General features: G+C 40.2%; 2 protein-coding genes across 6 annotated transcripts in view; both read left to right on the forward strand.

Moving 5' to 3' along the window:
* The window catches only part of TPST1 (tyrosylprotein sulfotransferase 1), a 30,254-nt gene extending 25,314 nt beyond the window's left edge, over nt 1-4,940 (forward strand). For 2 of the 4 annotated variants that reach the window (XM_040615017.1, XM_040615026.1), the window contains exons 4-6: nt 1,967-2,017; nt 3,774-3,849; nt 4,893-4,940. In XM_040615017.1, coding sequence (XP_040470951.1) covers nt 1,967-2,017; nt 3,774-3,818 — 96 coding nt within the window. In that variant the 3' untranslated portion in view covers nt 3,819-3,849; nt 4,893-4,940. The remainder of the gene's footprint in view (nt 1-1,966; nt 2,018-3,773; nt 3,850-4,892) is intronic. The other 2 variants (XM_040615035.1, XM_040615043.1) reach the window with 2 other exon arrangements.
* Nucleotides 4,941-11,736: 6,796 nt separating this feature from the next.
* On the forward strand, nt 11,737-22,692 carry KCTD7 (potassium channel tetramerization domain containing 7). 2 transcript variants are annotated; one of them, XM_040615065.1, is made up of 5 exons: nt 11,737-12,153; nt 12,970-13,139; nt 14,758-14,936; nt 15,441-15,813; nt 21,464-22,692. In XM_040615065.1, coding segments are annotated over exons 1-5 (867 nt in total). In that variant the 5' UTR covers nt 11,737-12,009; the 3' UTR covers nt 21,465-22,692. The 2 variants fall into 2 exon arrangements, with proteins under 2 accessions (XP_040470999.1, XP_040470991.1); XM_040615057.1 differs by lacking the exon at nt 21,464-22,692 and having other exon boundaries at nt 11,738-12,153; nt 15,441-19,715.
* The last annotated feature ends 154 nt before the right edge of the window (nt 22,693-22,846 follow it).

Below are 22,846 nucleotides of genomic sequence, written 5' to 3' on the forward strand. Positions count from 1 at the left end.
ACATGGAATATCAGGAGAGGCAGTGTTCTGCGATGTGTGTGTATAATAATTCCTACTGTCACGTTAGGATTTTGTGAAACCTTGTTCAGATGTGTTCAGCCTAGCCAGTTGTGTGATAATATGATCATAGCTACACAAAACTACAAAGAACTGATGACACTAGAGTGTTTGGTCTTGTTGGTTCAGTAGAACAGATGGTAAAACTCATCAAGCATTGCAGTTTTTGCAAAAAAAAAAAAAAAAAAGAGGTAATACAGAATATTTCACCCCCCACGCCCCTTTGGAATGTATTCCAGTTTAATCTCAGAAGCAAGCAGCTTTTAAGAAGTATCCCTAGAGAGAAGGCAACACATTGCCAATGTATTTCCTAATTGGTCAGATAGTGGAAACACTTGTTTGGTGTGGTTGTTGGTATGTTCGAGGATATTTGTTCCTTGCTCTTTCTCCAAACAATGTTGTTTCAGAATTATTGTTATGCTCTAAAAGACTGGAAACTGTGATGATTGCAAACTCTCGTGAGGTCAGGCTGGTAACGAGGGTGCAGTTGTTGTAGAAATTCACACTCATAGGAGTCGCTGATGGTAACTTGTGACAGCCCTACTAGTAAGTGGAGCTCTTTTGTACTCTTATACAAAGCTATTAAATCTATATGTCTATTAGTATAGAATAGACGATGCCAGTTGGAAGGAGCTTACAACGATCATCTAGTCCAAATAGGAAAGGATTATTGCACTGGTTGTTTTTTTTCTGTAGATGAAAAGCAAATTAGTAATGATTAAATGGTATAAACGTTGAGGAAAACTTAAGTCTTATCCAACCCTGTGTTCTCCCTCCAGGAGCTGGGGTTTTAGCTGTGTGGTTACAGCCTTGGGAAGGAAGGGGTCGGGTGTCTGTTCTCACGCAGTATGTTTGCTGAGTGGCTCAAGATCTGACACAGAGTACTTGGGGAAAATGGCCAGTAAGATATCTGTACCTATTATAATAGTATCTGTATATCTTTAAAGAATAAAGCAAATGTATAAACTTTCCTGTTACCTGAAAATTACACCAGCTAGATAAGTGGAATAAAGGGATAGATCACTGTAAGATAGCGTAGGAGATGCTGACGCTCCTTAAGTGTTGACCATTTTAACAGCATTGAAACTTAAGTTGTTGGCATGTTCAGATGATGCACTGTCTCGAATTGTATCAAAACCAACAGACCTTTCCTTTGACAGCATAGTGAGATGGAATCAGTTGTTCAAGTGTGATGCTTCTGTTTGTATGAATGATTTTTTTGTACATAATGAGTACTGTGATGCATCAGAAAATGTATTGTGGGACACTTGTTGAGTTTCTTCGCTGTAAAATGTCAATGTTTGAGAACTGAATGTTTTTTTGTTGCCTGGCTGGTATATCAGTACTGACACAGTTCGTGAGATTGTGACAGGTAGCTCTTTTGAAAAACTTTAAATGGAGAATCTTTAAATTACGAATTGTAATTAAACCCAAAGGTGAACTTTAATTTATTGAAGGTGCTAAAATGTGAAGCAACAGATTTGTTTTATATAAACTTCAAAATGGTATGTGTTGTAGCAAGTCACTCCTAGTGCATTTAATTGTCCTGTTGAAAATCTTTTCCTAAAAGCATAGTGAATGGCTTCTACAGGACTTTACATTTCAAGCTTCCTTGAATTACTATGTGCGTTACATGGTTTTACCATTTTAATGCAGACAAGGTCAGTGTGGAGTACAGAGCAAGCCTGGGGCTGAGTGTACAGCTGCAGAACTACCTTGGATGACCAAGCCTTGTGAATAAAACCTGCTTTTACAAATACATTGTGCTCAGTTTAGGTAGATCTGTTTTAGCATTACTGGATGCTAATAACCTAAAATAATGTATTTTTTTCCCTCCCTTTAAAAAACTCTTTAGCATTTCAAACAGTAGGAACTGCTAGCTTTGAGTAGTATGTTTTTGTTTTTCCAGGTCTACAAAGGTGAATTTCAGCTTCCTGACTTCCTTAAAGAAGTGCCACAGGTACAGTATTGGATTTGTTTCCTTTTTGTGGGTGTAGTGGCAAGTTAGTATGCAGCCAGTCTTCATAAACCACTTCAGAAATTTTTGATTTTCTGCTAGATCGTAAGAGAACAGGTGACTAGTCATTATAAGAATATCTTGTCTGTGAAGACTGAATGCTCCAGTGCTCTTGCACTCAGCAGTCCCAAGCATCTCTTGAGTGCATGTGTGTCAGTGTGAACAGTACGATGCTTGTAAACCTGAGCTGACTGAGTATTGCTGTGAAACTCAAGGCACATTTGACTCTTTTGTGTAGACCAAGCTGCAAAGTTTGTTATTTGTAGAGAGGCTTTATCTTTGGCCTTGCAAGTATAGTACAGAGAGCAGAGATAAGTAACGAGAGATTTTTAAAAAGAAATACTACTGTATCAGACAAAACAAACAAAACAGTTCAGCTGTGGATATCAATGGAGTGTTGATTTAATAATCAGGTGAGCTATTGAACTTCAGATTTTACTGAGAATTCATAATTTGGTACCTTCCTGTAATTCAGGACTCCTGTCGTCAGCTACCTCGGGGACCTAACCTTTGCAGTAGCATTTGAAAAAGCAACATCCTTATCACAGAGCTCTCTTTAAACTTCAGGGTCTCTTGATACCTTCCCTCAGCGATGTGAAGGCATGCTACCAACCTCCTGCCCTTTCCTTATATAGACACAATGGAAAGGTTTTGGGCTGTAACCACTAGCCTGCCTGGGGACATAGGAGTTCCATTTGGAAGATGACATCCCTTGCTGCTAGGCAGCAATTCTGGGTCTCCTGAAAGTAACAGAGCAGACGAGATGGACTTGTTCCGTGGGGCTGCCTGTTGGAGTGCTTAGTTTCAGTAGCTTGAAGAACTTCTTTGTGTGTGTGGTGGTTTTTGTGGGTTTGGGGTTCCCCCCCTCTAATGTGTAGTGCAATCAGTTTCTCCCTCCCATAGCCTTGCAGATTTAAGCTCTGCTGATGTAGCCATGAAAATCAGAGCAGATTGTCTAGACAAGGGTCAGATCATTTAATTCATCTTTATCAGAGAAATAACAAAAACTTTTTGTATTTTATTGCCTAAATGAAATATTTTATACGAAATAAGAAAATGTGGCAGTTGGTTTTGTTTTCTTGAGTGAGAGTTGCTCAACTAGGCTCAAAAATAACGGGTTTTGTAGGCTGTATAATTGATGGTAAATGTATAAATGTCACCTAAAGTGCTCTCTACATTGTGCTTTGATAGAAAAAACAGCGAATGGCTTGTTACTATCTCAGGTGTGTTCAGGTAAAGCTAAGGAGAAAAGTACTTGTTTGGTGTTTGGTTTTTTTTTTTTTAATTCCTTCTGCATATACAGGAGTACAGTGTTGCAGAATTGGGAGAGAAAACATTTTTCGGGGCACTCTGCCTCCAGGATTATGTATTTCTGCTTGCATTACTTTATATTTCTACTCTTTCCCATCCTTAATGATACATACAGTACAGAACTTTGTTTAGAATGTGAGTAGCCTATGAGAAGTAAAATAATTTGCAATATCTTTACTTTTAAAAGAAAAAAAACTGCACTAATGGGCACAAGCTTTCTTAACTTTGGATCCCCAATGTTAGGAAAGGACTCTGATTGTGACCTTTGTTAAAGATTGAAGAATACACCAGAGAATCTACCACATGCAAATAAAGCATTTTGACTTACTCCGTTCATTCAAACAAAACCTAATTGATTAAAAAGGAAAATTGGTTTCTTTTGTTCCAGCCAAAGAAGACAGTAGAAAGGAAGTCTCGTGGCAAGATAAAATGAACATGGATCAGTAAAGTCGAATAGCTGTGGTGTCTGTTTCATGTTTTCAGAATATAACTTTTTGCTGTGGACACCAAATCTTTCAGATAAATCTTTGTGTGATCTCTAATGTGGGCTTTGCTCTTTTACTGGATGTTTGCCTGCTCTCACCCTTTGAACAGTTAGTGCTCATGCTTTGCAAGTTGTGCTCAGCTAATAGAACACCATTAAGAACCTGGCACTACGCAGCTAAATGTGCTGTTGCTCACAGCATTGTTCACTCTCAACCGCTGGCCAAAATGTCTACGCAGCTTAACGGCAAGACAACTATTTAAATGTGTGCTGCTTAAAAGTTATTGTCAGCAAATGTATTGAGAAAGTGCGCTGTAGTTATTTCTAATGCTTTCAAATGCAATTATTGTGGTTATTTCAAGATTATCTACAGCCTTACAGATAAAGTTGCAGCATATGTGGCTGCAAGCACAGGGTGTGTCAGAACAGGAGGAGATTAAATATTGCCGATAAGGATTTCTGGAAAATGGAGGGAGATAAACTGCCTTTAAAATCGAGCATACTGTCTATATATAGATAGCGTGCTAGCAAAATAAATGATGCTTTATCTGCCTACTACAGTATTTGTAGTTAAATTATGCTGTTTGTATTTTCCAAATATCTTGTGATACGTAAAAAGTATTTGGTCCACTATTACTAGTAAATGCCCTCTTTCAATCCATATGGTAGGGAGGTTTCAAAATGGGACTCCGCCAAATTTCAGGAGATGGATTTATACAGTTAGCTTGGTATAATTACAGTATTTGCCAAACTCTGAGCAGATTTATCCAAAGTAAAGAAAGATTATCTAAAAAGCAAAAATAAGCTTTGGAAGAGTAAGAGAATATTGCTTAAGCCATAAAAACTGATGCTGGAGTTGAAACCGATGCTGATAGTGTTCTCCTTCAGTATTACAGTAAAGATAAAATTAACATAATGTAGCTTAACAGCTAGATGTTTTTGGGAACAAACACTGGTGCTGATAACGGTATCTTTTCCTCTAATGTAAAATAGCTAATTTGATTTTAATTATTTACTTGACAGACTGAGCCTATGGAATAGAAGACAGAATGGCTATTTCTTGCACAGAAGGTAATAAAAGAGCGTGCAGTCCTGCTCATTTGCTGCTCTTGATTTAGTTAAGGTGACTTTTTAAAATTTGTGTAACTCCATGTAAGATTCTGGGTAAGAAAAATATGAAGAAACGGATCTTGATTCAGAATCTGTAAAAATCACATTGAGGTAAGTCCTAGTGGCAAGAGCTTACAAGGGCATAGTTGATGTGCTTTAAGAATCACAATGCAGTTCTACACAGCTCATCACAATTAGCAGTTATTTGCTATGCTGCTGTATTGGCAGTGCTATTTTAGAGCTTGAAATTGAAGGGAGTACATCAAATGATGCCTCTACTTGTCCAGGCATTCTTCAGCAGAGTTTCTTGTTCATGTTAATATCTGTGTGTCTTCCAGCACTATGGCATACTTTAACAAAGGAGTGAAACTTTAAAGATGACCCTGTCTTTGTTTCTGAATCAATTGCCCTTTCTAGTTAGAGGAAACTGCTAAAGATGAGCTCATTGGTATAATTTGCTTTTAATATGTCCCATAGCCAGTACTTCGAATAAACTGTATTTTAGTTGTTGAATTCACAATGACAAGATTGTGCAGGGAACTCAGTAAATTCCAGAGTAGTTAACGAATGAATGGTGCAAGATTTACTGTATTAATCCAGGATTTTTACTTGTCAACTGTGTTATTAAATGGTCTAGCTTGACAGCAAAAGATGGCAAAATGCATCCAGTTTAAATATAGCCAAAAGCAACAAGCCACACAAATATACCCAGCATATTTTTATGTGGCCATAAATACAGCACTCTCCATAGCCCTAAATATAGTCTAAAGCATTCTACCAATTAGAAATAATGGATATAAAAGTTTTCCAAAGATTAATTGTAGCCCTTCATCAGAAATCGATAGAGAAACCATAATCTCTTCATGTAGTGGACATTAAAATGACTAAAACATCTACTTCATTTTGCTGCTTACCTCTTTGAAAAAATGTGTTTCAAGCTACAATATTTCTATCTAAATCTGCTGCCCGGTTTCTGAGAAACAAAATTAACTTGCCAGCAATCACTGCCACTGGTACCTTGTAATGAAAGAGACACTTTAGGGATGTAAATGCAGCCCACTTTCACAAGTATTTTGAATGTAAGTGGAAATACAGTTATGCTATTTTTTTTAAAAAAATCTAAATATGCTCCAAGAAGTAACTCTTTCAATAAACGATGCAAAAGGCAGCCACATTCCTTACAGGAAAGAATTTTAGTGCCTGTGGTTAGTCTTGACAGTGACTCTTCACCTAATGACATAACAGCCTTTACACATTATTTGTAATTAAAAAATATTGGATAAACCCACAACATTACATCTACAGCTCAAACATAACTTTTTTTTTTCTCCTCCTTTAGAAAAAAAGACTGCTGCCTTTTCCGTGGAAATGATCTTACAAGGACTGTCCCACTGAGATCAGTGAGGTGTACTGCTCATGGTCTGCTTTTCTCAGAATTTCCTCTCCCGTTTCTTTCATAGTTTTTGTTCAAAATTTTGCTGTTGTGAGCGCATGCAAATCTGTTCAAAAGTATTTAAAAAAATCACAGATATTAATGCAGAACTGTATTACATTCGCACTATTTTTTAAGGTTTTAAAAAACACAAAGCAATGCCTGTCTCTGAAATTGCTCTTCTGTCTTAATTGCAAAACTTCATCTTCAAAAAAATTTTTTTTTTCCTGTAGCAGTTTGGTTTTAAATGTATGAAGCTTTCAAGAGTGGTCTGTGCTTGTCCTTAAAGATATTTTTTTTTTTTGTGGAACAGTTGTTTTATTCTCATGTGGAAATTGTTAAATATCTTTTATTTAAAAAAAACTGATAAGTGACCTGTACAATTACAATTCAATGACCTTTTGTATTTTTCAAAATAAATGCTTTAAATGTGGTTCTTTTCTTATGAATGTGTTTTGCCTCAGAGTTAAGATTTAAATAATGCAAGATACTGATGGAAGAGATGATCTCATGTCCTTGAGTTTGGATCTTTGCTGGCTTTTAACAGGTGGGAGAGAAGGAAAAAATAAATTTAGAGTATCCTAGTGAGAGGTGAGCTTTATTTACCGCAGGAACAAGAAGGTAAATTTTAGCTTATTGCCTTTGTTGCTGCAAAGCAGGTGCTGCGGGCACCATCCCACCACCCAGCAGCCTGCCCCGCCGGTCCCTCCGTGTCCTCAGCCTGCTGGCGTGGGAGTTGGGAGTTTAAGGGTGCTGGAGGTGGCGTGGGAGTTGGGAGTTTAAGGGTGCTGGAGGTGGCGTGGGAGTTGGGAGTTTAAGGGCGCTGGAGGTGGCGTGGGATTTGGGAGTTTAAGGGTTCTTCCCCACATCCCTGCCTTGCCCCCCGGCGGTTCTGCCTCTTGGAACCGCTTTGCCTCTCCCGCTCTGCGGCTGTAGCTCCGCCCTGAGGCTGCTGCTTTTTTACACCTGCGCGTTCAGGAGCGACGTTTCAGGAAATAAGTTAATTTTAACGGTTCGGTATAAAGTTCCCAAATCCTACCGAATCCAGGTGTGAAGGTGTGAGGAAAAAGTGAAGCCGGAGCGCCCCCCAGCGCCGGCCTCAGGCAGCGCCGGTGCCCGCCACCCTCCCCCCCCCCCCCCCCGCCACCGTGCGCGGCCTTCGGTGGCTGTGAGGGGGCGCGGGTCGCTGGGTGACGGGCCGTTCCCCTCAGCGAGGAGCCGCAAGGGCGGCGCAGTCCCGGCCCGGCCCGCTGCCGCCCTCCCGGGCTCACCCACGGGCCTGGCCGGGCCCGCCCCCACCGCGGCCGTTCCCGCTCCCCGGCAGAGGTGGCGGCGGGCGCTGCCCCCGCGGGCCGCCAGGGGGCGTGGGCGCGGCGCTACGCGGCCGGCGGGGGCCGCTGGGCGGGCAGCGCTGAGGCGGCGGCTGCTGCCGGGCCGGGCACACGCAGGCGGCCCCCCCACCCGCAGGTGCGGGCCGGTGAACCCCGTAACCTTTAGGCTCTTCGGAAGGACCTAGCAAGGCGCTAAGCCACAGTTTAAAGTGCCTAATTAACGCTTAATTTGCTGGGCAGCCGGCTTCCCTAGCATCTGGCTCCATTTCGGAGCCCTCCCCTGGGCCTGAGCTGCACCATCCCCTGACAGGATGATGCCACCATGCTCGGGGTGCGACTGGAAAACTGGGTCAAGCTTATGAGAGCTTGTCGGTGCTGCGGAGCCCTGTGTAAGGTGGTGGTTGCTGCGACCAGTAGTAGCCTTTTTGCACCAGTCATTCAGCAGCTGGTGGCTTGGCCTCCCTGCTGGCCCGTGCCCACCCGAGAAGGCCACCAGCCCTGAGGTGTCGTGTCGTGTCCCACACGGCCTCTCTTACAGAGAAGTTGCAGCATCCCTTTGTCATACTCCTCGTTGTGTTTTGTGGTGACTAGAGATGCTGAGCATGTCCAGGATTTTACAGTCAAGCAGCATCCCTTCATCATACTCCTCATTGTCTTTTGCTGGTGACTAGAGGTGCTGAGTACGTCCGGGATTTTACAGTCAAATGCATAATACAGCTTACCGCAGCTCAGGGATCCCTGCCCTGTTTCAGGATGTTTCTTTGCTGTTCTGATGTGGATTCATTAGCATGAACTGCATGTCATGTTTTCTCCCACTTTGTTCACACAAACCTCGGATCATCGGAGTCCCTTCAAGAATGCTGCGGAGAGACTGCAGAGTGGTGCCTCGTTCTGCATCCTCACAGGGAGCCAGTTTCTCCTGGAAAAGGGAGAGACTTCCTAACAGTCTGGTTGGTGTCTCCCCAAAAGAAGCACCTTCCAATGAGTTCACTTTGAACAGCAGTTTGTGCAGGTCTCCTATGATGGACTCATACATCAGTACCTTGATGAGAAAGACTTTGACCCTGTAATCATGATGTTGTTTTCTTATAGGTATGTAACTTTGCTAGCAGTCGTGTCACCTCAGAAGGTATTTGTCAGAAGGAATTGAGGAGAAAGGTTTTTAAACCAATATGGAAAAGCTGAGGGAACACCAGAGCCTTGAAAGGCTTTTTTGAAACACAGCACCAAGTAAAACTCAATGCAGCTGTAGGGTTGCTATCACTCCCTAGGGAATGAAGCAAAACTGGCAGGTCCAGTTCAGCTAAATGGTTGTGTGGTTCTGTGATTTAGTAACCTTGCTTTGGTGTGTGGATGTGAGCAAGGATCTGAGCTGTCAATAACAAAGCTCCGGAAACTAACCTCTGCCATTTAAATGACAGGTAGCTTGTAAACTGGAAGGAGGCGTTTCTGGTAGAGTTGGATGGTGCTGCCATATGGTTCAGTTAAATATCTGATTTAGTAATAATTTTGTTTATTGATGATGTCTTCTCATTAGTTATCTGTTGATCTGGACCTAGACAAATTGGAAAGCGAAATGGATGCAATTTACTTAGTTTAAATAAACAAAACAAATGCTGTGACTTTAATGAGAGATTTAACAAAGAAATACTTTTGCGCATAGTTTATAATTATGGTGCATACTTTAAGTGGTAAGAAGAGGATATTCAGATGGAGATATATTCCTCATGAAAGGAAGAGAAATGAAATGTAAAGAACCAAAATGCAGAAGATTGTATGTCGGAAAACTGGCCAGTGATTAGCTTCTGTTTTTCTTTCAGGAAGACTCTGCTCCGTCAGCGTACTGCTGTTCCACTGCTCTGTGTCCTTGGATGAACAGGAGGTGAAGCAGATCTGGAGAGGAACTTTGCTTGCCTTTTAATGAGCATTAAAAAACAGGTTAAACTTGTCAATGATCAATCTCTTCATTTTACTGCCACTAATCTTAGTCTTGAAATCCTGGACTAATTATGGGCTGATGTCTTGCATGCTAAACCTCACTGTTTAGGAGATTGTTTTGTGTGAATGTTCCAGTGGCAATGGAGGTCATTACTCCTGAGTGTAACATAATTAACATATGCTCTCTCATGTTTTTTTTTCCTAAACCTTTGTGTCCTGTTGAAGGAGGATTATGAAGCAGGAAGAAGAATTCCTTTTTCCCAAGCCTCTGCTTCTGTTGGGAGTAGAGGACCTTTGTGGTAAAGTGCTAAATGGATGAATTTACCCAAAACACATTCTGTGGTCTATGATTCCAATATGCTTAATGGAGCTGAATTTGTTTATTCAGAGTACTCTCCATTTACTTGAAATCTATTGGACATTCTTGAAAAATGTAGACAATTAAAGATCACATTTTTGGTCAGTCTTGAGTTCTTTTCAGTAGTCTTAGGGTAAGAGAACTGGAAATGTAGCATCAAAGCACTGGTGTCAAGTAACAGCATTATAAATAATACATTCACAGTAAATACAGGCTTGCACTCAATTTTGGATCTTGTAAATCAAGCTTCTGCAAGCTGTTTCTTGATGATAATTTGTTTACTTTTTAGAAGAGTCCTACCAAAATAATCTTTCATTTATTTTGTCCATGTTCTTTATCTGTGAGGCATAGTTAACTCTTTTGATAATTGATGATGTCAGGATAAACGTTTCAGGACAAATTTTAAAATTGTTAATAAGCTGTGGACATTGAGAAGCCCTTCCATCCTTATTTATCTGCCTATGCATTGTACTGTGGTGGAAAAATGATTATGAAGTGAAAGCCCATCTTCTGAACTGTAGAGAAATTAAATACTGTCTTGAGCTGAGATAAACCTTCTAATAAGCTGCAGTTTAAAAAGAAATTTTTGAAACTTAATGGTACCTACTTATCTCGGTTTATTAGGGCATTAAACAGCATCTAGAACTCATCTCCAAATTTTTGTGAGAGTTGGCTGTGTACAGTCCCACTGAATATGGAGGTTTTGCTCTGATAAACTCTGTAAGGAATATGTTTTGACCAGGAGTATCCTATTTCTCTCTGCATTGGATTAGCAGAATTAGTAAGGCAGAATAATTAATAATGGTTGTAAAAATTGTACGTCATTCCTGCTTGTTTATTTTGATTGGAAGCAACTTTTATGAAACAGTCAATAAATACATGTAGATGTGCTTGTGCAAATATTCCTTTTTTTTTTTTTTTTTTTCCATTTTATAATGATTTGAGAGAAGGAGCTTGCAGGGTCAGAGAGCCAGACGAACCTCCAGTAGTACAGCACCTTCCTTTGGATGTTGTTACGCCAGCGGAGACACCACAGCAACCCTGGAAACGGGAGGTACTTTTTTTTTTTTTTTTTTTTTAAACATAGCGCAGCCTAAAGAGAACAGTACGATTTCGAGCTTTTCCTCCTCTGCTCTTTCAATGGTTGTTGTTCAAAGATTGTTGTTCAGAGGTGTTTTTTCAATGCTTATTGCTCAATGGTGATTTTTCAGTGCTGACTGTTCAGTGCTGATTGTTCAGTGCTGATTTTAATGCAGTTTGTGGTTGGTCCGTCCCACCCTCCGTTTGAAAGGGCCTGTGACAGCCGCGTAGCTGGTGTCGCTGTGCAGGAAAACGGTCATCAGCAGAGGCGCGGGGTAATCCGTAGCGTTAAAGCCGTGAGTGTGCCGCTCCGTGCGCGGCGCCAGGCGGTGCACTGCGCTGGAGGCCGCCCGTTCGCTCCGTGTGGTCGGAAAATCCCTTTTCCCACGTCGCAGGGAAGGCGGGCAGCAAGCGGAGCCCGGGCCGCGCCGCCGGCCGTGCCCCGCAGGCTGCGCTGCGCTGGGGGGGCGGGGCGGGGCCCCCGGCTGGGCCAATGGCGGTGGGCGGCGTGGAGCAGCGGCCACTCAGATCCACCCAGCGGCTGCCATTTGTGCTGCAAAGGCTGCCGGAGCCAATCAGGCACCGCGCCGCGCAGCCAATGGCGGCCGCTGGCTCAGCCGGCCGCTGGCGGGGCTGGGTGCCCGTCGGACCTGGGGACGGCGCTGCGAGCGGCGTTCCCGCGGGGGTAGCGCCGTACAGCCCGGCCGCCGCTCGTTGCCCCGCGTAGCAATGCCGCGGTGAACTGCCGCTGTCAGGCCGGGGAGGGACGTGCCCTGCCTGCCCTGTGAGCTGCAGCCGGTGGGCAGCGCGCCGGGGTCATTTGGGTCCGGTTTCCCAGTTGGCAGTGCCACGGCTGCCCACCCAGCAGAGCTGCTTAGGGGAGCCAGAGGGATGGTGGTAGTTACGGGGCAGAACAAAGTGAGTGGGAACCCGGATGATGCCATGTCGAGCTCGGATGCGGAGGATGATTTCCAAGAGCCGGCCACTCCTACCGCAACCCAGGCGGGACAAGCGCTACCTCTGCTGCCTCAGCAGGTAAGGGCTCTCCGGCACTGTGCAGCTGGGAAGGTCCTCTGCCAGCAGCACGTACCGCCCAGCGGCCGAAGCATTCCGGAGATCTTTGCTGGAGCATTTCAGCATAGCCAGTTCATTTTCCATTAGTAACAAAATGGTTGAATAAAACGAAGTCTCTTGAATTCTAATAAAATTACTAAATTCAATAGCTTGGCAGCGTTACTCAGAATTACCATCCATATTTGTACTTGACAGATACAACTAAGTGTTTAGCCTAGTACCAGGCATCTGAAGGTGCGGTACTCGGCTTTCAGGCCTGCTGTAAACCTAATGTAAATACAGAATCACTGGGTTGGGTTTTTTCCAGCATATAGTAGTGTAATCTAAAAGAACCCGGTGGAGTAGCAGCTGAGTGCAAGTCCCAAGGTTGGCCTGAGATTTCCTACCTTTTGTGTGTGTGTGTGTTTAAGGGGGGTGGGTTGGGTTGTGTATGTTGTTTTGGTTTTCCTTTTCCCCAAGAGAGTTATGAGGAGACACAAATGCTTTTAATGAATATCTGGTATTAAAGCTGATGAGCGATTACTGCTGTTTCAGATGTCTAAGTAAAATTAAAACATTCACTCATTACACCCAGAAGCCAACCAACATACTCAAGTTGTTAACCCTTGAACCTCACTGTTCTGTGGCAACAGGCCAGGAAAGAAGCATTTTTGCACCAAGTTATGGCACAGTGGCAAAGGTCACATGCTATGTCTTCTGGAAGTTGTACCCCTTTTGGCCTGAACGTGTCTGCAGAGGACTGGAGGCTCATTTCTGATGATGTGATTGCTTTTGCAGTTTCCAGAAGTTGTTCCACTAAACGTAGGAGGCATGTATTTTACAACAAGACTGTCAACACTGAGACGTTATGAGGACACAATGTTGGCGGCTATGTTTAGTGGAAGACACTATATTCCAACAGATGCTGAAGGCAGATACTTTATTGACAGAGATGGAACCTACTTTGGGTATGTACAGTGTCCTCAGCAGTATAATTTAAAAGTTGTTACTGAAGAAAATTATTTTTAAAGAAAAATTAATTTTTAACACTACTTTTTCCTTTTAGTTAGTCATATTTGTGTAGTAGGTAGATGTGACTGGCTGGCATCCAAACCTTCAAAACATCTCAAGTATATTGCGATTAAAAAGCTATTTGTTTTATTCTTAAGAACTTAGCGGGAAAATAAAAACAAGTAATGTCTTGAATTTGTACATTGTCTCCTCTAGAGTATCCCCTTCCAAGGTATCAAGCTGCTTTGATGTTTTAAAAAAGAATGTATTTGGCAGTCCTTTTCATAGGAAGCTCTGTTGTACAGCACTGTTTTTTGATTGATGTTACAGTGTTTATGATAGAGTGGGAATGGAAGGAATGCATCTAGGTTTCTTAAACAGTTGAAAGTTTGATGCTTTCAGTGTTTAAACAGGTTATAACATAACTGCTAAAAAACCAAGCCTCGCAGAATTTTTTTTTTTTATTATTTGTGCTGGTAGTGCCATATTCCTTCACCTTCAGGATTTCTTCTTATGTGTTTAGCTTTTGTTTTGTTTTTAATTAAACTACCATGATCATACTAATGCTCTGTTTGAACTGGTCTGAGATTGCTATAAAAGATAAGCAGAGTTCATGGGTTAATGTCTTAGCCCAAAGCAGATTTTGCAATTTAACTTACATTTCTTCTTCCTGCTTTGTAGACATTTCCTTAATCTCTTCAACAGTACTGAATTATTTTCAAAGCACATTCGGATTGTAGCATAATCTGGGACAGAAATAGATTAAGCCACTATATTTATTTGAAAATAATTGTTTCTTTACATTTGGCAATTTGGAAGTGCCTCCTGCTTTGTTGGAAAACCAATTCATTTGTGATGTTATCAATCTGAATTGAAAATACAGCTGGCAAAGAGTGCCAAGTTAGCACGTGCTGTTTGTTGACATTCTAATGAAGATTGCAGCAACACTTGTTTGGTTTGATATGGTCAGTAACAGTTTTGTTGGTTCACGCTTATAAAGTGATTCATTTCCCTGTTAAAAAATCCTGCGGCTTAACACTGTTTCAGAACTACAAGGAAATGTTGTCTCTGTTATTATAATAACAAAGCATATATGGCCCTGATCCTGTGAAAAGAACACCTCCTTTGCAAATGCACCATCCATTTAGCTAGAATCCTGGTTCTGTGTGGGATAAAATGTCCATGTATATGATTCACCAGGAAAATGGAAAAGACTATTTTGTCACAGACCTAAATTTGAAATACAGTAACTACGATCTCTTTCCCATGAAACACTGTGTCCTCCTCTATTTTAAGTGGTTAGTCCACCTTGAACCTTTTGTTTAAAATATGGTGGTATTTTTTTGAATGAGTCTTGACATTAATAGAGGCAAAATGTGAAGTGATCACTTCGACACTTGAATGTGGCAAATGCTTTTAAAAACAAAATTTGGAAATATGCCTATTTCAGTTGCTGTCTAAGTGTAAGGATTTCTGTCTCAAAGGAGTAAACGATGAATATCCAGTATTTCCTCTCCTTTCCCACCTGCAACAGTTATGTTGTGTTAATTAATAATATTTTTGCCCTTTTTTTAGAGACATACTTAACTTCTTGCGGTCTGGTGACCTGCCACCAAGAGAACGAGTGAGGTCAGTTTACAAGGAAGCTCAGTATTATTCCATAGGACCATTGCTAGACAATCTAGAGGATATTCAGCCTCTGAAAGGAGAAAAAGTTAGACAAGCTTTCCTGGGCCTAATGCCATATTACAAAGGTAAATAAAATGGTATTGACTGTTTCTTCTAGCGTGAATTGAATAGTATACATGGTGCTTTCAGATCTGCTTGCAACTTCCAAACTAATTTCATTGTATTTGAGAAGTTTTATTATATACTTTTCATGCTCTTTAGATCTTTGAGGTTTCCACGCCAGATCTGTTCCTGCCGCATCCAAGGATGCGGATTTTTCTGCTGTCTTAAAAGGGAGCAAGATCTAGGCCATAACATGCAAGGCTTATTAAATGAGAAGGTTTCTCTGCCTCTGCATTTGTTCTGTTAGGACCTGCCACTGAATAAACTTGGGCTTATAGTAAGGACAAAAGATAGCAGATTGAATCAATTACTCTACACCTAGCTACGTGCAGCTTCCTGTTGCTGCTAATATTATGGTAAGAATAACTTGTTAAACACTGCAGTAGTATGTTTCACACAAAATGATTGTATTTGGTTTTCTTTTGCTAGGCGCTTCATTGTTATTTTCAACTTTTTTTTTTTTTTAGATCATTTGGAGCGGATAATTGAAATAGCAAAGCTTAGAGCTATGCAAAGAAAAGCAAGATTTGCAAAATTGAAGGTCTGTGTCTTCAAAGAAGAGATGCCCATCACTCCCTATGAATGCCCACATTTCAATTCTTTACGTTTTGAAAGGAGTGAAAGTGAGACAAAGCTATTTGAACATCACTGCGAAGTAGATGTATCTTTTGGCCCCTGGGAGGCTGTGGCTGATGTATATGATCTTCTGCACTGTATTGTGACAGACCTGTCTGACAGAGGGATAACTGTGGATCATCAGTGTATTGGTGTCTGTGATAAACACCTGATAAATCACTATTACTGCAAGCGTCCTATCTATGAATTCAAGATTACTTGGTGGTGAGTTATTTTGTCCAGAATGGTGCAGGCATAAAAGGACTTCTAGACGACAATTGCTTTTAATATTTTTGCAACATGTCTCTGGAAATGCATTGCTGCTAACACGTATTGGAATCAGTCTGCTGAAGTGTTGGCTAACGCTTCGCTGCTCAGCAAAAGGGAACCTGTTACTGAGGTTGAAAAACCTCTGAAATCTTGAAAAACCAGCCTGAAACAAGACTGTTGGCTCAGGTACCTTAACGAGGCACAAAACAAAATCACCTCATGGAAATTATGGAGAGGAGCATCTTAACATCTTTTAAAAGGTGCCACCTGACATGTGGCTTTAGTATCATAGTCTGCAAAATGGATATTGCAGGTCTCACCTGCATTATTATAAAGCCGGGGTGCTAATAATGCTGACATAACATGGTTCAATTTTACCCACTTAAAAATGTTCTAATCACCACTTAAACTTACCACTTTATAAAACTGAGTAACGCCCAGCACAGAGATTCTGGAAATGTAATTTTCATGTAATAGGTCATTTAAAAAACAAAACAAAACAAGGAGTATTCCCTATATATTATTAATTGTCGTCACGATGAAGCTATATTCATTTTTTAATTAAGAATCTGCATTGTGAATTATAATATTATATTTCAGTTATTTTCTTTGTTAGAAAAAGGAATAGCAGATTTGGAATATATTCCTTAATGCTTTTAGGAATAATAACTGTTCATGGAAGACTTGTGCCTGTTTTTAGCCTTAGAAATTCTAAATGTTTACAGTATTTACAAAAAAGAAGCTCTAATAGAATCAGGTCATTTACAAAGGCTTTTGGTAAATGAGAAAACCCTGTATGTATGTTCCTATTAGCAGAAGTTAGAGGAATATTTAATGTATATTATTTTGTTACTGACTCTTTTTACATTCTGTGAGAATAACTGTTCTAGAGTTGGTCAAGTGATGATACTAGACAAGTGCTTCCTTCACCACACCTTCTTCAGACAATTAAGTCTAATTTTTAACATACTTGTTGACCCTTCCTGGTGTGATATCAGGGGAAAAAAGGTCAATCTTCATATTCAAATGTTTCTCCAATTATAAATGGGTATATCTGAGGAGGAAATTTCTTTCCACACTGAAAGAGGCAGCCATTGCAGAATCATATTCTTTTCAGAAGGTAATTGTTGCATTTCTGACGTTAATCACATCTCAAAGCTGAATTACTTTATGTCTAAACCTGAAAGATTGATCCAAACATCTGAAAATACTACTGTTTTGTGAGGTACAGAAAGCTTGAGTATTTTTCTAAAAGACCCCACTTGAAGTGGCCTCAAAATAATCGTGAGGGGAGAGGGAAAGTGTTTGCATATTGCATTCCATTGGATTAGTTAATCCAAGAATATTACTTAAACTTTTGACCAAAACACTTAGGAAACATGTTAATTACAATGATTAATATTCTCAGTTACCTGAGGTAATTCTCAGAATAATTCTAAGAACTTTATGATCAGAGTGTCTTGCAAAACAGAGGCAAACTGTTTGCATTGTCATGCTTTTATGTATTTAATTTAGGAATTCTTAGTAAATTGTCTCTCTGAGGTGGGGGCATATAGTTCTAATGATCTCTGGTTTTTTATTTTTTTACTTGCAGAGTTACTTGCAAAGTTTACTTGCAGAGGGTCTTTGTCAAGTGCTGAGTTTCAAGTTCAGAGCTTAAATTTTGAAATGGAGGGAAGGAGGAGGTTTATGCATTTGAATCTTAATTTTAAGTTTGTTTAAATGGTTTTCCAAGATACTGATTGGCCTTTGTGTTACAAGTTGTTGTTTGACACCCCAAAATTAAAAGTCAAGCTGAGAGTAGTGAAGTTTCCCTAAAAGGTGAGGAAGCTTGCATGGTTTCTTTGCTACTCTGCTGGGTTCATTTTTCTCCCCCCTCCCCGAGAATCTTAAACTGTAAACCACAATTTCTGATAAAATGATGGACGAACTTAAAGGTGAGGCTTACAAAGTTTTGGCTGCTTGTACACTTGAGACGTTGAAGTTCAAGATTTTCAGTATCAGTTTAATTGGAGACTACAATGAGGATTGCAGTTTTACTGGGTTATTCAGTGGGTTTTGCTGCTTCCCATACATGTATTTATGTGGCACGTGACTCTGGTTTGAATTTCAGCACTACTTGCAGAAATGGAAGTCTGATTTAACAGTATGGTTTTTGGTTTGGCTTTAAGAATTTTTCTGCTGTTGTTCTAGAGAAGCTATAATAACAAAATCCCTGTTTGGATCATGTTTGTTATTTCTTAATGTGCACACACCCCCAATATTTTATAACTTTCTCCTGTTTAGTGCTTAAATAAGGAAGGAAGACTACCTAACCAAAAAGATAAGATTAAAATCTTGGTCTGTACCATGTACATCTTAATTGAAGCTTTCATCCTTCAGATCCTCCAGAAGACAGCAAACATTAAGTGCAATATAGAAAACATGGATTTGAGCTGACATGCTTTCATTAAATACATACATTCTGTGTTGTGATTTGTGCAGGTTAACAATATTGTTAGCAATGACACACTTCTTCTAAGCAGTCTTTGTTTACAATTATTTAGAAGATATTACCTAATATGTGTTCATTTTTTGACAGAAACAGAAGAGTTGTGCAGGTGGATGTCGAGGGAGTATAATCTAATAACTGGTTTATATAACATTATTGACTTTTCTTGGCATATAGCGTAATTTTTGAAATCTGCATTTGCAGCAAAAATGTGAGTAGCTGATCTACTAAATCCATGTTTAAGATGATAGATGGTTTTGTATATCGTGAGTGCTTTATAATTGTCTAATTAAACTAAATACCTATGTAATACTGCTTTTTTTTTTTTTCTTTAGGACTTTTCTTCATACCTAGCTAGGCCAGAGGATTGCTAGAACACATTTACCTATTTCTCTGTGCTTCTCCTACTTAGCTTTTTGCCACTCTATCATCTACACTGCTACTTTTCCACCCCACGCTCCCAAATACCCTGTGTTTGTGAGTTGACACCATAGACAAATCGGTCATACAGTAAACGGTCTCATGTCATCAATATGATGTTGCTATGTATATCATGTTTGCAGATCATTAAAAGGACAGTACATGTCAGTCCATTTAGGTCATGTAGTTAGAGGGAAAGACACTTTTTATTTCATGTTCTGAGGCAGGATACATGCCATTTTTGGTCCCAAATTGACATAAAGGAATACGTGTCAGAATAAACTCCCCTCCCCAAATAAGAACTCTCAAATATTTTCAAAGCACTGATTACATACCTGGATTGTAGTGATTACTCTGTTCTTTATGAATACTGGGGGTAATGGTGGGAGAGTTGAGGGACAGTTATTTAAAAAGTAGAATTGTTAGCTTTTTTTCTTAAGATTGCTGCGTGTCTGAACAAAAACATGACTCATCATATTAACTTCCCATCTATATGTGGGTTGTCTGGTGGTATTTAACGGGGAGCAAAAGGAGATCGTACTATCAGGTCTCATATTAAGTGACTTGGCCAATTTCATAGCACATTAAAAGTTTCTGCATCTGTTTTATGCTTGTAAAATAGGAAGGATACCTACTCATCTGTAAAGCCCTCAGAAATGACATGATAAAGATATTTGTGCAGCACCCACTTAATGACTGTTGATTTCAAGAGTTTACGACAAATTTTAAAATCACATAACTTTTCAAATCGGTGCGTGCTTCTTAACTTGAGTACCACAATACTCTATGTAGTAACCTGAAATACTCATTGCTGGACTTCTGTCCTCCTTGGAGGAAAGTGAAGGTGCTAGCATCTTTGATCTGGGAAGTCTTTGAGCAATAAGCAGATTCTTTTTGTCCTCGTAGTGCATGTTTTCTTCTGAGACTGCTGGATTTGTTTCTTTTTTTTTTTAAAAAAAAAAGAAGCTGATTTTAACCAAAACCTATAAGGAAGGATCAGTTTCTGCACTGAGGAGAATGTGGGTTCTTTGGTTTGTGTTGGGGGTTTTCAGGACTTAGTTATCTGAACAGCAAAAGCAGCGAGTTACTGCAGCAGGAAGTTCTGTCTACCCCCCCTTTTGATGGATTTTTTTTTTTTTTAAGTTTTAGGAAGTCTGCCTGGGAGACACTTCATGATGTAAAATATATGAAAGGACCTGAATTTGTTAATGTGAATATTTTTGAGGTTTTGTTGTTGTTCAGTTGTGTAATACTCTTTCCTGAGACTAGCAGGATAGTTAAGGGCTGAGTTAAACATTGGTTTTCGGATAAGCCTGGTTATGCCTTAGATATCCCCTGCCCTCATTTTGTAAAATCGCTCATCCCAGAGGTGTTCAATGTCTGAAAGAGTGGAGGCTGTTACAGTAACAGGAAAATGAAAAATCTTGGTTCTCAACAGTGAGTCCATTAAGAGCACCAGCACTTGTCAATTCAGTTGCGGTCTCTATTCTTCTGCTCTGTGTAGATGCCTGTGGCTTCAACAGCCAAACGAAGTAGTCACAGGGTTGGGTTTGGCTACCACACGTCCTTGAAGGCAGAAGTCTTCTTTCATATGAGAAATGTACTCTTTTCCACAAGCACGTAATCTGGCCTTTACTGAAGCGATGGTTAAAATTCCAGCAAACTCTGAAGGATATCGATATTTTAAACTGCTTTAAACAATAGCTTTGCTAAGCCCTAATCTGTTTTGAGCCAGATTGTTCCAATGTATGTATTGGGAAAGACAGGTTGGCCAGTTCTTTTATTGAAGGTTCTCGGTATGTCTGTGTTTTCCTAGCGAAATCTAAAGCCAGCAGAGGTTGCTGCTCACTGCCCCCCCGAAGCGAATACAGCCTGTTTAAAATGTATCCTGTGCATTCATTCAGCATGTGCTGGTTTTTGCAAATATGAAAAAGTGGGAGGGAATTAGTTCTGCAGTGTATTTCCCAGGGACAGTCCTCGTAAGCTCTGAAGGAAGGTTTTGGTGAGATCCCCATCCACACTCCCCCACATCTCAGTCTCGTTAGATGAAGTGTAAGAGGCATGAGGAGATGAAGTGTCCAGCCTGAAGATTCACGGTGTGATAATGACTCTGCCTGGATTCCCCCTTGGTCCTTGCCCCGTTCTCTGATCTTTCAGATGTACAACTTTATGTGCAGGAAACCTATTTCTTCTTTCTGCTGTACCCTCAAATTTGTTTGCAAGGTGAATACTTAATCTGTTTTAAACTAAAGAGATTCTCCTAATATTACAATATGGTGACTGATAGTTACTAAAGAATCAGTGAAAGTCTTATTACTGACAAAACTACCTGAATAAATGAATTAAGAAACCTTATGTATAGATAATCACTTTAATTTCACTCTTCTGCTTTATTTTTTTCTGAAGACTGTTAAGAAATGTAAACTCTTCTTTTAAGGGCTTACATCTGTTTCATAGTAATATGTATTCAGCCTAATTGCCTGTATTTTGGGGTTTAAGGGCCTTGTTTATTGCTTGCTCTGAGCTGAAGGATAAGCCCGTGATCTCTTATTTGTTTTCTTGTTTTCTTTTTTTTTTTTTTTTTTTTAATAGCGATAAAATTAAAGGTTGTGATTTTCTAGCTTCATTTGGCGTTTGCAACCCCTGGGAATGTGCCTTCCCAACTTTATTCTCACTGCTCATTCTTGTTTATAGATGACCTGGGACAGGTGACATGATGAGGAAGATGATGGAAGTGCCAACAGGGAAAATCTCATGTCAGAGCTGATTGTTTGCATTGCAGAGTGTTCTTTCCATTTTGTTTCAACTCTTGTGCTGTGAGGAACATTCAGCAGCATTTATGTGTGAGATCAGGCAGAGGATCCAGCCCTGTCTGGAAGCCCAGCTAACCTCCACTGTGTCCATCCATTTTCTGTGTAAGTTTATTGTACTGTGATGTATTAAGTGGGTCGGAAAATCCAGTGTCTGTGGATTACCCTGGGAAGTACAGCAGTGACAGGTGAGGTGGCTGTGGGGTCACACTAGCTGAATTTTGGCATTGGTATTTGGAGGTCTGAAGACCTTTGTGCCACAGCTTATGCACTGATCTTTCTTTGCATGGCAAAGCCAAGTAATCAAGTTAGGGATGCAACCCCTGACAGGTAAGAGAAGACTTCACAGCAAATACTGTAGAAAAACGATCTCTTAACACCTCATAAACCTCTGGGAGATTATACTTCTTTCACTTTCTTCATTTAATAACTACTTTAATCTGGACAATTTATAGACCCCGCTGGCTTGTAAGTTATGATTGGTATTACTGAACCCTTTGTTTGTTCTTTAATTATTTGTAGGTGAACAATTGTAAATTGTTTTCAGGTTGCTCACACACAGTAGAGAGGACCCAGGGTAGTTCAGAGATTTGGGCTATGGAAACATAATTTCATGTAACAAACAGAGAAAACCTCCAGTCTTTCATTATCTTTCTGCAAATAAGCTAAGATTTCAGAGGGTAATTGTGTTGTTATTATCTTCTGTGTATAGTCCTCTAACTGGAAATTGCTTTCCAGAACAGCAGTTCTTAGTCATTTTACTTACACAAGCTTAGTATAAGTTTACCTCCACTTTCACTGTGACTTTTTATAAATGGGTTTTGTTTTGCTGAATTATAACTTGTATGTGTCTATGCATTGTAACCTGTAATGCCTTTGAAAATCCAGCCTGGAGGCTAATGATCAGGGTTTGGAATTATCTCCAAATGTGTTTTGTTTTTAAGTAAGCTGATGCGTGATGTTTAATACTGTGGGTATTGTAGCATATAATTTCTTACTACGTTTGACTTTTTGTTTCAGGTAATATATAGTCTATGTTTTTTATTTAAAATATGTAGAAAAAATGTGGATATAAAGTTTGTGTTGTGCAATAAAAGTGAGTTATACTGAAAATCGTTGGCATCTGGCTGATCTGATCTGCAGCAGCTGCCTTCCCCCTCCTCACCTCTCCTGTGGTTTGCGTTGGCTTTGCGTGACTGCCAAAGACAATCAGACACCAGCCTCCGGCTTCGTTTGATGGCACCAACCACAACCTCCTCCATCACTT

This window comes from Falco naumanni, chromosome 1, assembly GCF_017639655.2.
Source record: "Falco naumanni isolate bFalNau1 chromosome 1, bFalNau1.pat, whole genome shotgun sequence".
Taxonomy (NCBI): Eukaryota; Metazoa; Chordata; class Aves; order Falconiformes; family Falconidae; genus Falco; species Falco naumanni.

Coding starts and splice junctions, on each gene's coding strand:
- KCTD7 (XM_040615057.1), top strand. CDS start 12,010: ATGGTGGTAGTTACGGGGCAGAACAAAGTGAGTGGGAACCCGGATGAT. Junction 13,140..14,757: donor AGAGATGGAACCTACTTTGG/GTATGTACAGTG, acceptor CCCTTTTTTTAG/AGACATACTTAACTTCTTGC. Junction 14,937..15,440: donor CCTAATGCCATATTACAAAG/GTAAATAAAATG, acceptor TTTTTTTTTTAG/ATCATTTGGAGCGGATAATT.